This window comes from Pollachius pollachius (genome assembly GCF_949987615.1).
Source record: "Pollachius pollachius genome assembly, chromosome: 13".
NCBI classification, from domain to species: Eukaryota; Metazoa; Chordata; class Actinopteri; order Gadiformes; family Gadidae; genus Pollachius; species Pollachius pollachius.
In genome coordinates, this window is record NC_136946.1 from 10,225,496 (window position 1) to 10,239,959 (window position 14,464).

At 43.0% G+C, this 14,464-nt stretch overlaps 1 protein-coding gene across 2 annotated transcripts; it reads right to left on the bottom strand.

Annotated features, from left to right (window-relative positions):
- Positions 1–369: 369 nt before the first annotated feature.
- LOC307084903 (ceramide synthase 2-like) lies at positions 370–14,027 on the bottom strand. Of its 2 annotated transcripts, none has more exons than XM_079749410.1 (11): positions 13,815–14,027; positions 9,241–9,423; positions 7,416–7,533; positions 7,004–7,122; positions 5,493–5,550; positions 4,948–4,998; positions 4,674–4,766; positions 3,547–3,675; positions 2,473–2,579; positions 2,052–2,205; positions 370–1,201 (listed from the first exon to the last, which is right to left on the bottom strand). In XM_079749410.1, exons 2-11 carry the CDS (start codon positions 9,420–9,422, stop codon positions 1,055–1,057), a joined length of 1,158 nt encoding a protein of 385 aa, XP_079605536.1. In that variant the 5' UTR covers position 9,423; positions 13,815–14,027; the 3' UTR covers positions 370–1,054. The 2 variants fall into 2 exon arrangements, with proteins under 2 accessions (XP_079605536.1, XP_079605535.1); XM_079749409.1 differs by having other exon boundaries at positions 13,697–14,027.
- Positions 14,028–14,464: the final 437 nt, after the last annotated feature.

Sequence of the window (14,464 nt, forward strand, 5' to 3'; positions counted from 1 at the left end):
AGCAAGTTACAACATACAGTAATAAAATCATACAACTAAGGCAACAATAAACAAAAAATAAAAGGATTTAAAAGGCTTTCAAGCTGTTGACTTTGCGCTTCCCCAAAAAGACAAGGATCCACACGTCGATTCCAACACAGGTTGCTAAGCTAACGTTGCGGGCTCACACTTTGCTCACCTTTCGAAACAATTAAAAATATTTTCGTCATGGCTCTAGATTAATTAACTTATACAGTATACCTGCTGGTCCACAGACAGTACCTCATCTTTTTATGGCTGTGGTAGTGCTCACTACATGGCACTGGACTAGACATGCCACGTGGTCGAGTTGAGTGAAAACATCACACTCTTATTTCATTCTTCTTAGTCTCATTCATACTCATTTTCGTTACGCTGAATAAAACGGACTCAAACGGACGAGAAAGGCAGCAGAAATGTTTTAAGGACCGTGAAACTGCTAAGGAGCCCCCCCCCCCCCCCCCAACTTCCAGTGAACTGTTTCCAGTTACCAGAAACAGAACGCTACGAGTGGGGGGGGAAATCCTACGGTGGACTGGACGACGTCCTCCGTTGAAAACTTTGAGGACACCCTCGAAAAAGGAGAGTTTTGATAACATAAAACACTATGTTACAACGATAAAGAAACCAATTCTTTTGACAGTCTTTTTTTTTTTGCCGCTGCTCACTTTCCACCGCAGACAGTTTGCGTCCTTGTTTTACTTGACTGTGATCTAAAGAGTAGTTCCAATGTACTACATGGCTTTTTTAAACAAGACAAAAAAAAGGAGCATTTGGAATTCAGAAGGTTACTCACTAGTATCATTGATATCACAAAGAGTGTACGCGGAAGCTTTTTGGGGGTTAAAGTTTGTGTGTTTGTGTGTGAGTGTGTGTGTAGGTGAGGGAGGGGGGTTGGGGGGGAAATGCATGCCTGACCTTTGCACACAAACCATTTCTCCCGATCTTTGGCCTTCAAATTGCAGGCTTGATGTTAAGGCGCCATTTTATTTTCATTCCGACGTGTCCTTTTCCTCGGCTCCTGCCCTCGGCCCAGTCACTCCATCTTGCCATGATTGTTGTTCAGTGGCATGTGGCCGTTTAGTGCGTGGCCGTTCTTGGATACCGCCTTCCTGCTGTGCTCTGCGTCCTCATCTTCAGTCTCGCTCTCCTCGTGGTCGCTCCTCTCATCCGCCACGATGTGCTGTGATTGGACGAGGAGGGTTTAGAAGCATGGCGTAAGGATTGGCCATGTTAACAATACGTGCAGGCTGGCCACCTTCTGCGTGTACGTGGATCACCAATGGGCACAGTGTTGGAGACCACACATTACTAACACTTGCCGTTTCGAAAAACGATTGAAAAACAAGGTGCTGTCGTTAGGCATTTCTGAGCAATCAGGTTATATCGCTAGATTAGTATACTACTAATCTAGTAGTTATGGCGGGATTGATTTTCTGATGCTAAATTCCCAAATCATGCTCTCTTAATTAATTGCACACACACACACTAATATATATATATATATGAACTAATTTAAACTCCGCTTTAAACACGTTTGATGATAAACCTTTTTTGATAGTAAACCATTCAAAATGAAAGATTAGAGTAGTGTTCGATATCAACAAGAACTGGACCTGTTGCATATGCAATGATAAGCCAATGAGTAAATGCTAATCCTAGATAGTCCATAGTTCATCTCAGTTTAGTCGCCAACACTCACAAAAGCAAACACAAGCATTAACCTTAGCAAGCAAACGGAAAATCTATATATAGAACCAAGGGTTAGCAAACTCCATTTGGTAAATACAAAGGATAAATAAAAGCTGTATTGCAATTTCAAAACATTATGCGCTCATCTTGTCAAGGGCTAGAGAAAGACAGACCTAGAAAGTACATATCGCTCCTCTAATTATAATAATATATAATAATATACCATGCAATGTACAAATTTATTATGGGCTTGCATACCACGGTCCAATGGCACCATGGGTGCCTTAACAAAAAAATACTCTGAGGGAAGGAAAACTAGTAAAAAGGGCAGCATTTCTCACGTTTCCCGGCAGGAACTTGACAACCATACGCAGGATGAGGATGGCCCAGAAGACGTGCAGACACTGTAGCACGATCAGCAGGCCGTTGAAGAAGTAGAAGCCGGGGAAGGCGGGGTAGAGGGTCAGGGGGTACACCCACGTTGTGTGTATGATCCTGGTGAGGGGCAAGGGGGGGGGGGGGGGGTACAGAACAGAGAGGCCCAGTCAGAACCAACCTACATGGGCCAGTCAAAAAGCCCATTGACACGACAAGACAAAAGGGCCTGTGAAGCAACGCCTGATTATTGGCAGCCCCTAGATAATGTTACTGTTCTTTCTCTTCCTCTTTGTTTTTCGAATAGGATGTGGGCGGCTCACAGCAGGCATCCGAGCGCCGGCAAAACATGATTCAGATAAAGTGTGAACAAGGTGCTCTCCCTACCAGAAGGGGAGGATGACAAGACGGGTCACAATGAATACTGCAGCAAACATGGTGAAGAAGAAGTTGCAGGTCCTTCTCCATCCGGCGTAGTTGAAGATCTTGGCAGACTTGAATAAAAAGAGCAGAAGAAGAAAAGCAGGAGGAGGGTCACTTTTGGGTGGTTGCCCTCTACAGGTCATACCTCTGAGATCTGTAGGATTGTAAATAACACTCATTTTACACATCAATCCCTATTAAGACTCTGCAGTCTCTGCATAACATGGATGGAATAGTGCCTTGGCATAACTTTCAATTTTCAGCAAACATTTATGGACCAGATGTTAAATGGTAAATTAATTGCATTTATATAGCTATTTTCTAACCAGTGGCCACTCAAAGCGCTTTACAATATTGCCTAACATTTACCCATTTATGAACACATTTACACACTGACAGCGGTATCAACCATGCAAGGCAACAACCAGCTCATCAGGAGCAGTTAGGGTGAGGTGTTTTTGCTCAGGGGCCCCTTGACACTCTCAAGCAGGGGATCGCACTAGCAACCTTCTTGTTACCAGCCAACCCGCTCTACCTCCTGAGCCACATGCCGCCCCAGATCAATTGTAAAAGCACAAATAGACGAATGTTATAAAACTGTGGTCCATAGTGCTCCTTTCATAGTGCTGTTACTGCCATTGAGTCAACTTCAAAGTTGTTAACTAATTTCAATCAGATGTTAGCAACTTCAGAAGGCAAGTCAAACAAATAATTTCACAATCATTATCATTGCATTCTTATCTGTATGACCTTGTTCTGCTAATTTCTTAACAAGGGTTCATTATATATAGAGTTCCCTTTATCTATACAAATTGATCACTAATGTTTATAGGTTCAGGAGGTACAACACATTATCAATATGCTGGGCCTTTGGAATGTAAAGAAAAGTGTTAGAAGCGAACAAGCCTTGGCCAAAAAGCTAGTGTTGGCAGTTTATTGTTGGAACACACACACACACACACACTATACCTCCATGAGAGAGTCGGATGTGTTGTGCACACACACACACACACACACACACACACACAAACACAATACCTCCATGAGGGAGTCGGATGTGTCATGCACCAGCATGATCAGCGTCCCAGCCCGGATGTAGTTTACCAGCCAGGAGAAGCTGATGAGAAGGATAGTGGCCACGTGGTGAACTATCTGCTCTTTGAAATCCTGAGGAGAAGCACACAGCAAGACACGCCGTCAGCAAGACAAACACACAAGAAGACTTTGAATCTTTTAAAAAAAAGAAAAAAAAGCAGTGTTTAAATAAATATTTTTTGTGATTCGTTGATCTATAGAGTTGAGTTTGGCATTAACATTTGCCTTCGAAAGGATTAACGCCTAGCAGGAAGCACTAAAGTAAAAGCGCAGCCTTTTTCTCTACCAAGTTGGAAACAAGATCCCGGTAAGAAGGGTAAACAACAAAAACACAAAAGGAGCCGGAAACAATGCCTCAAAAAAATGCTAATGATACCCCATCGGTGAAAAGTGAGCCTTTCACTACTCCACAGGCTTTTCACTGTAGCCCTCCAGAGCCAACCCCACCCACGGTTCAGCAGGACCAGAACCTTTTATTTGCTTTTGTTTAATCGTGTTACAAAAGCACCGGGCAGGCAGATCAAGCCACTGCCTCCTGGTTTCCCTTGAGAAGCCCGCCTCCTTTTACAAGTGTGCGCAGCAAGTTGGGGAGAGGTTACGAGTTAACCAACTACGCTAGCTTCTGCGCCCGCCAACTCTACTCCTTAACCCACCAAGGCAAGGCCTGGGGGGCCTCGCCTGAAAGGAAAGCGAATGGGTAACTAGATAATAAGCCCACGGTCCATGGCGCAGCGGCGTCTCCTCAGCCATAGCCCCGAGAACGTTATTGATATCCGGGACCTAGGAGACGAAACGGTGGCAGAATGGCGCCATTAACTTTTATGAATTCTACATGGCTGATGGCTCGCTCGCTCAGTTCATTGCAGGCCTTGTTTTGAGAAAATACGTAATTACATCCCAACCGCAAATACACAAATGCCCAAGCACTTTTGCTTATTTCACAGAACGGATGCCTGAAATCGGTGGGGATTTATCCTAATGGAAGTGTTTTTTGGTTGTTGTTGTTGTTGTTATTGTCGTAGCTTGTGAAAGTGGGCCGATCATGTGGAGAGGGGTTGTTCTTCACTTGCTTTGCGCTTGACGTCCGTTGCCACGCTTAACACCAATGAGACGTAGAAGCCCAGCTCCAGCATGTAATACCAGTACTGGGAGGGCAGCAGCGGCTGCAGAGAGGAGAACAATGTGTTACTTCTCATTACGACACCAGTAAACTTTAGTCAATAAGAAAGTATCACTGCCCGCTCATGACTATTTTGAACTAAAAGTTGAAATGTAATTTTTTTTGCATACTTTGGATTTACAATTGAAAAGGGAGGGGGTATGCTATCAAGAAAGCTGCCATACCATTTTAGGGAAGCCGGTCCACATCTCCTTCATATCCCAAAACCATGGTTTCTGTGAGAGAAATGAGGGGAGAGATTAATAATGGTCTGATCTTACAATCAAATGCCTTATAAGAGAACCCTCATCTCCATATGAGCTGAACACATTACAATCTATTTTCTTGCTCACGGTGTGCCATGCCCTAAGTGGATTTAAATTTAAAGCAGTGGACTTTCTCATTCTTTTTTAACTCCATTACCCATAAGCTTTATTGGTTCTTGCCCCAAAGTGACTATTCTTTTATCATCAATGTTGGTGAACACATTTGTTTAGATGGGGTGTGAAGAAATATAGCCTTTTCAAGATGCACTCAGTAATTTGATATGATTTCTGCTCATTGAGAATCAATCTTCCAGTCACAAGAATGCATTTCTCCATCAAATATGGAGAACAATAAGAATCTAAACTAAACCTTTATCCATTAAATGAGGGGCTTAAAATGCATTTAACGCCTGTTTGTAAAATGATAACACAATTGTAGAGGCTCAAAACATGGCAATACTCACATCAATAAGAGCCCACAGGCCAGCAAAGAAAGCAATAAGGTAAAATGTAAATCTCCAACTGTAAAAGAATGAACAGCAACCTCAGAAAAAAAGGACAAAGCAAAAGCAACGCGCACAAGAGAACAAGGTGGCTTGTGGGAAGTAAAGAAGGAAGCATGGTTGTGAAGGAAATACCATTCCAACACAAGACAGTAACTCATCAGTGGGCACTTAACAACGGTTGGCTTAAATTCAATTTACCCAAGATATATTTACATTTTCTTTGCCTGGGTAACGGGTTCAGACAAGTTGTTAAATTCCACACACATTTTTGTGCGTCCAGAACGAGAGTTCCCTTGGTTAGCAAATGCTTTCTGTTTGCTGCTTCCATTGACTTTAACTCAGCAGTTACTGAGTAGCCTTAGTCTGGCGATACAAAACTTTCGGAGATCTTTCCACCGACCAAACTCCCTTGGGAACGGCTGATAACAGACCGAGGACGCTTACATTTTCCTAACCGGATAATGATGCTATCCCCCCCATTCTCTTCCATAGTGAAACAAACTGGCTATAGGGAAACACAGAGATCTTTTAATATATATATATTTTTAAACGTTAACAATAGATGTCCTGAGCAACGTAACATTATTTGAATCTGTGTTATCAATATTTTTAACTCGGGACAAGAAATGTGTTGGTACGACAGTGTTGGCAAGCACACACAACTTCTGCATGTGACCATCCAAATAACAATACCTAAAGACTTTAGATTTGTACTGCAAGGCATTTTTTTCGGCCTCCCCCTGGTTTAAGTAACAATACCTTGGAGATTGTCCTCAGTCTCTAGGAGAGAGTATCTTTTAGAGGCTGACTTAAGTGAGTAAGTCTACAGTGGCCTAGCTCCGGTTAATGAGAAGGGAATGCACTAAATTACCTTCCAAAGATTTCCTACTTTGGGAAAAGTGTAGTAAACAAACTATATAATTGATGTTGTGTTGTTATTGGCACTCTATAAGCAACTATTTTGAGTACATTGCAAATCTTTGGAAAGTAATCAAAAGAGTAGGCTACTGTAACTCTGCAACCCAGCGTACTCGAACCTCGTACCTCTGGACGCACAATGATGATTTTGGAATTCAACAACTCGTCTGAATCTTGGTAAGACAATTACTGATAGCTCGGTGTACCCCTTTTAATAAAAATAAAACGTTTTGTTACATAATACACTCCAAATAGCCATGTATATTAGGTGTTAATTTGCTCGGCTACAATATCCAAATAGATAATTAGTTAACAATTAAACGTGCCTATATTAAAAGCAATTTGCACAACATTTCCTTTCAAAATAATCCAAAAGAAATACAATGATATCTGATGAAAATGTATAAAAGAATGAACCTCAAAACCTAAATCCTTCCATCGTTGCCATTACAGCTAACAGACTAAACTGCTAAGATAAAAGTCGATGGATAGCACACAGAACACATAATTGGTCCTGCAAAGTGAAGCATTGATGGGTTTTCCTCTTTCACCTGGCCTCCTGGAACTTCTTGACCTTACTGGGCCGGTCGTGGTTCCTCCTCCGCCGGAACCACCGCTGGACCTGACGCACCGAGTACCCCGACTGCTTGCTCAAACTCTCTATGCAGCTCTGGTGGCCAAAAGACACAGAGACGCAGACCAATGACACCGGGGAAACCCTCGATAACATGGGCTCCACCACAGAGAGAGACAGAAGGGCAACAGAAACAGGCTAGGTCCTGGTGAGTGAGAGCGTTTGTATTTTGTATTTTGCCGACAACTAAACCTATAGTAGGTTGTGAAAAAACAACAACACCACCAGTGCCGAAGTCCCTGCCCCTGAGTGTGGTTCAACAAGACTTCCTGCCACCATTAACACCACCACGCCCTCCTCATCCACCACCAGCCCCCTCCCCCACCTACCTGTTCGGGGTGCTTTGATGTGCGACAGAAGTACGCCTCGAGGGCTGGATTGGGTGCGGCGCTGACTCTGTGTTTATCCTTCACGCCGAGCAGGCCGGCCATGGGGGTGCCCACCGTCCTGAAGAGCAGAGGAGCTGTCAATAGGCGGCGCTGTGCTGCCCATAAGGGTTAGATTCCTTATTTATTTTAATGGAAGGAAACACCCGGTTTTACTCGTCAGACAAAAGCCACATGGCAAACACTGAGCGAGTTCAACAAATTACTGAAGACAAAGAAACGAACACACTGTGGGGGGGGGGGGGGGCTTATGCACAGTTTGCATAAGTACAACTGTGGCCCAAACAGTTAACCCCTGCCTGGGGGTTCCTTGCCTATTATTTACAGTGTTGTAGGGTTACAAAGTATAAATACCCCGTAACAGCTCTTAAAGGTACGGAAGGCTATTTCGAGCCGACCCCTCCCTTCAGGCCTCCCTTGGAAGCCACTCCCCCAAAACACATCATTAGCTTGCTAGCCTAAGCAATTAGTGAGGTGAAGTTCGGATATTTTTTCAGACTCGGATCTATGAATCTCGTTCATTCCAATGAAACAATCCTTGAGTCGGATCGTTCATTCATCTATATGGTAGTGTTATGTTCTTGCGTCCTATACTGGGTGATATACTGTAACACAGTGAAGACGTAGGTGGCTATGAGTTTTTAAGCATACAAGTAGACAAATAGTACACGATACAGCCAACATTCTCATCTTCATAATCAATCACATAATTTTGTATACTCTGACACATGAAGAAACAATGTGTGAGGATCTATTTAAGTACACACATTTAAACACCACATAGAAAAACTTCCCTTTAAAGTGATGAACATGCCCAAAACAAAGAAGGAAATTAACGCTCCACTCGCAGATATGAATCATACATACAAGATCGCACAAGAGATTGGTTATTTTTTACAGAATCATTCATGAATCACATATCACTTTGAGCAATAGGTCTTCCTCGCCTTGTGAAAGTAGGTGTATTTGGACAATCAGCATTTATGTAAAAGCCGCCAATCAGTGGATCACACTGCCTGGTGATCTGAGGAGCTGCATCTCTGTCAGCTCTTTCAAAACCAATGGAAAAAGTCAGATAAAAACTGCTCTGCTGTCACTGGCCTTGAATTTTATCTTATGGTCTTTATGACTTGCTTTTAGCTGACAAGCATACATTTGTGATTTACACATGGGTGAAGCTTGGCATTGTGTGTCTTGGGTGTTTAAAAAGCATACAGATATGCTTTTTGGTATAGCTCTGTATTGCGTCTTTACTCTGTGCTGTTTGTTATTATGCTTTCTTCATTTGGTCCTGCCAAGGGACTACAGATGTGAATTAGCTTAAAGCATAATCTGATACAGAACAACAAATGCTGACCTCTTTTTTGAACTTAAGTGATCCCTTTTAAATAAAATAAAATACATCAGAATAATGACAATTCCAATTTCAACAAAAAATATGTTAAATAAATTCCCTTCCTTGGTTTTAAATGTTTTGAGTATCTGTACTTCACTTATGGAAAATCACAACCACATGTCTATAAGCATATACACACAAATATGCATATATATGGGTCAATATTTACCTTTTATATTTTATATTTACCTAGTTTTAAATCGTAACTACATTATAACACAGTTAAATACTCTTGATTCTTCAGGTCATTTTATTTGAGCTGTTTTATGACCTTTAGTCAAGTGATTTCTTACCCCACATTGACGTTCTAGTACTTCAAACATCAGACTATTTGTTTGCCGTGCATGTGTGTTTGCGGTGTTCTGAACCTACCTTTCAAAGACCTGCCGGATCAGCAGGAAGCCGAGGGCCACGGGGAGGGTGAACCAAAGGTCCCCAATCTTGGGGTACACCTTGCCGTCATGGTCCTGCAGGTCGGCCCAGCCCAGCCCAGGGGGGAACCAAATCCAGTCCTGCCATATTAGCTCTCTCAGCCGCGACAACGTGGACAACATCCTGGAACCCAGAGAGAGGAGTCCTTTAGACAAAACATTGAACCCGCTTATGCTTGTCCCAAAAGACACCCCACACATATACATATATAAAGATATGCAACACACACACGTTCTTTCATTACAAATAGTGTCAGAAGAGCCTTAAGTAAAGCTCTTTATTGCAATGACCCTCCAAAGCAATCATTTAACCAACTAGAAAGGAAAATTTCCCTCTAGACGCAGTGAAAAAAAGCTTGAAAAAGATCTCATACATGGGTGTCGGTTGGGAAGACTAAGCATTAAAGCTGATTCAAAATGTTAAATGGGCCAAAACAGGCATTCACCAAAAGTCCTCAATCCAGACTTGCTATCAATAGCCATCAGCCTAGGCATTGAGTTATTAGTATACGGCAGCAGTCCATATGCAGGGTTAGCAGACAGCAGTTTTAAAAGGGACATGGGGAATGTTCAATAAGCCAATAGGCAGACGCGGGAAGACGTGGGACCTCCACTTAAAATAATTAATATCTGTCTCACTACCATGTATGCTTGAGCCTAGTGAGATCCAACTTGTGGTTCCCAAAACCATCTCTTATATCAAGTCAACCACCTACGTTTTCGAGGGGTGACCCTTTCTACCGTAACATGCTGTGGCGCGAACACTACATAACGATGCTTAGTTTTGTCTTGTCCTTCCATTTAGGGGATGTTAACTGTTCCGTCTGTGTGATCTGCGAGTGGGGTGTATGTTTAACCCCAACCAGGTGTGTTTCGATAGCCAGGTGTGGTTAAATAACGGCCGATGTTTACGACCATGGCCACGTCCGGGGCATGTCCTCAGGTCGGACTGTTTCTTAAAAAAGAAAGCAATGATAATGAATCAAATAAAAATATTACATTTAAGATAACACTTTCTACTTCTAGCTTCCAAAACAATATTTTATGAATCAATATTTTTCTTGGCTGCTGACATTGCTTCCCGACTCTGGTCATTAACAATCAGCATATAAAAGCTCCTAACAATAGCAACTCCTTATAGATAATGAATACACATTTCATAGATGATCAACAACTCTTTATAGGTGATGAATCATTGACGAAACAATCCATAGATGAATCCACCATCATGGTCACTGTAGTCAAACTCTAATCCCATCCTGCACCTCCCTTTTATCATGACAGCTCCTGTAGTACTAGTCCTAGCCTTGTCCCTTCAATGAGCTAGACCATATCCCAATGGGGCCCGGCTCTCATTCTGATTGGAGTGCATAGGGTGGGTGGAAAACCATCTGGGCAGGCTGGATCATTAAATGCACGGCCCATGCCTACATGGAGTAGGCATGGGGCGATACCTGTCGGCGTTACGGTCCAGGCTAAAACACACTGAAATCCAGTCTGTCTGAAAGGGCATCACAGTAATGTGATGCCTGCATAGTAGTGCTGGCCTCCACGGCGGTCTCCGGACCAATGCACGTGTGATGCAGGCCTGACTCCTATGTGCCTATGTTAAGCAGAGAGTACAACATATGGGCTCCTCCCCAACCCAGTCTCCTTTCTGCAGATACATTTACCAGGAAGTAACGTAGCGGAAAAGTACAATTTGATTAACCGATTCCGGCTACAGAGTAAGTGTCATGTAGGGACGTCAGACCTATGTCCCGAACGGGGGGTATCCGATAACAAAAGAGGCTTTGAGATGACAGACAGTGTAACCAAAGACCGAGTTTGAGTTCCAATCAGAACAGAATTATTTGAATGGAAAGAAAACGGGTTATGCAACAGGATGTGTTTTGGAGGTGGAAAATGTTTAGTTTATATTAGGTTTATTTATCTATGACTATTGAACAAAATGTTAATTCGTATTAGAATGATGGCATGCAGAGTACAACCAATGTATTGATCCGCATTCAAACACCTTCAGGTATGGTACACACATGGAAACGGCAAGATGGCCTTTCAAACTAACCAGCAAGAACAGCTGAGGTGAAAGGCTCCAGGAATGACATCACCCCATCAGTCTGTCACCACTGGCAGTCCCTCAATGGAACTTCACCTTTCAAGTCACATGCTTTGTTATCCAGGCAGTCTAGTGGGTTGATTATGTCATGGTTTAAAGTATAATGCTCATGTTACTGATTGGAAGGCCGATTGACTGGGCTCCATCCCTTCAGGCAATGAAAGATGTCTTATACCCTTGTAGAACTTGGATTGATCAGTGGAAGGATAAGTCATTGCTTTAACTCGGGAGGGGTTGATTCTCTCTAGCTTGAGAGAATCATTTTTTATCTGGCATGAGAAAGGGGTCATCACCTCCAGTGGACTGTCTGCCACGTCTTGATCTGGTAATCGGTTAATAAGGATTGTTTGTGTGGACTTTGACCAGCTGCAACCTTGTTATGAAGAAACAGTTACAAGCCTAGTCCCACCTCAACATTTCTGCAAACAAAGTGAACCCGGCTGGCACTGTTTTTGATAGATCTTTTTAAAGTGATACTTTTTCAACACTCCACTGGGCAGCTATCTATTGTCTCTGCTCTATCGCTCACAATGTAAATACACTGTGTATGGAGCGTCGAATGCAGCTGTGCTTACAACCCGTGATGTAGATTCATAACAATAAAGAGATGAAGGAAATACCAGAGAAAAATGAAGTGATGAAATGAAACGGCAGTTTCACAGTAAAAGTGAGGCGTCGGTGCAATATGGGGCTTCTGAGATCACCCATTAACAAATAGGCCTACTTATGATGCAAAAACAGGAGTCTTTTTTTTATGATTGGTGACTACAAAGCTCAAAGTACCCTTACAGTACGTGGTGGAGTAGTCTTGACGGGAAATTGGCACCAATTAATTTTTTGTATCAAAAGAACAGTTGGCCGGAACAGGTTCAAGCAGGGGAAATCTCACGGGAGCTCAACTTAAGCTCCTTCCCTTTTTTTCAAGGGATTGATCAGTTAGTGTCCAGATAAGGAATATTTAGACAATATCACATTAAGGTCTTATTTCTTAAATACATGTTTTCTATTTTCAAAATAAATGAACAAATGTATGCCAGTGGTGAAGAATGTAACTGAAATTGTTTGCAGGGTTACATTAAGCAACCAAAGAGTGGAAGTAGTATCATAGGTCAAATCCAGTAGTAAAGCGGTTGGGTACTGAATGCGTGTTGGACTGGGGCCAAATTGTAACTTATTGAAAATGATACAGGAGGGGCCAATTTAGTACTTTAATGCTTTGCATATTTCTTAGTTCTGACTATTAAAAAGAAGCGGCGTCCATGTCTTAATGTATTTAAAGAATTGAAAAACGAGTTCAAGCACTAAACACTATTTCACCAATTATGGTACAAGAAAACATAGGGCTATCATTAATGCAGACACCATTTACAGGACGCCTTTAGCCACAGCGTACCGTGATGCAGGGTGCTACGTACAAAGCTACACGTCTATCGGGCGTCATCACCACGATCCCTCTTGCAGATCTTGCAACAGACCAGCTTGGTGTTGTAAGACGGGATATGATTGGTACGGCAAATGTCATGCTTTTATGAAAGTGTTGTAATTTCGTGACTGGCCATAGCTTTGATCCCAAACAGAGCATTGCGCTATCTACGCAGCCGTATTCAGGGAGTAGCTCGGTGCGCAGGCATGGCGCAAGTGGGGAGGCTCCCGGACGTTGCAGTTAGCGGAATTTAGAGGAAGATATTCTTCAACCAACAAGTTGGTTTAACGTTTACACACAGGAACCAGAGCAGGCAGTCAAGCGTCGCCAAGCCATTGGACGAGAACCTTGAGCTTTGATTGACCTCATCCAAATAAACAACTTTGCAAACATTTCCGGGCCCGTGGAAACTTTTGCTTGTACACAATTTTGTAACGTAAGGGCCATTTTACTTTTTTTTCCTTCCGTTGCAGAGGATCATTTATGTTGTGCTTCAGATCGGCTGCTGTGGTTTGGTGATCATTCCTCTGTTCTCACACTGGTCGCCTTATCGCGGTGCTCCTAAGCAAACACGTTTGGAGATTACTCCAACCAAAGGCCTACAGGCAGCCCAAAGTTAACTTGAGCTCTATCAAGAGATATCTAGAAACTCCTGTTTGTCAACCACCAGGAACACACCGCGAACGGCTGGATCAAGGCTCAATTTTGTAACGTCCCCGATCCATGATCATTGGTTAACAATAACATCCTTAACACACATCCTTAAAAAAAAAAACATCAAATCACTGCTTTTACAATCATCAAAAGTGTGTAACGTTTAGGTGCACCATATAACGGTGCAGTCTGCGCACCTACCTGGCTGCTCGCGGTTTCTAGTGGTATTATTGTGCGTGTTGATGGAAGATATTTCCCACTCCTCTCGGTCGGTCCCCTCGGTAAATGTTACGCGGATCGCGCCATTAGTTCTGCCCACCTCCAAAAAGCTGCCAATCGCCCTGCTCCACCTTCCTATCCGCTGCTTTACTCCATTCCCGGAGAAATTAGCATCTGTAAGACTTTCTCCAAAAAAATAACTGTAGTCTTCATTCACACTGGCCTCCCGTACGAATTGTAGGTTTACGTTGTACTTATACTTCTTCCCTCGGAGAAACTTTGGTGGATCGGACCGCTGCGGTGACAGGGTATAGCCGGTGTGCTATTCGTTAGAGCGGTAGTGAGGAGGAGGAGCAGGAGCAGGAGGGGGCGGAGCCCGGGCTATTTAAAGTGACGTCGACGCTCCGCGGCCTAGGGCTAGCAAAACGGAGGCAAAGCGTGTTTCAACGCGTCTGGCCTGTCTTAACCTTTTTGCGGTGGGTGGGAAAAGACACAAAATTTCACCTAGGAGTAGAGGTTGTGGTCATGGTTTCTGCATAGCACTATTGCACTTTTATCTGGAATGGTTGGGGATATATGCTTAGGCAGCCACGTTTCTCACACTATAGTAACCTCACGGAATGGGGAATTGGACTACACGTTCATTATAGCAGATGGCTGATAGCAGACACCCTCTTGGAAGTATTTGATCTTCATGAGCCAGAATAACCAAAATGGCCTGCTTGAAGCATTGCTTCTAAGAAAGCAAGA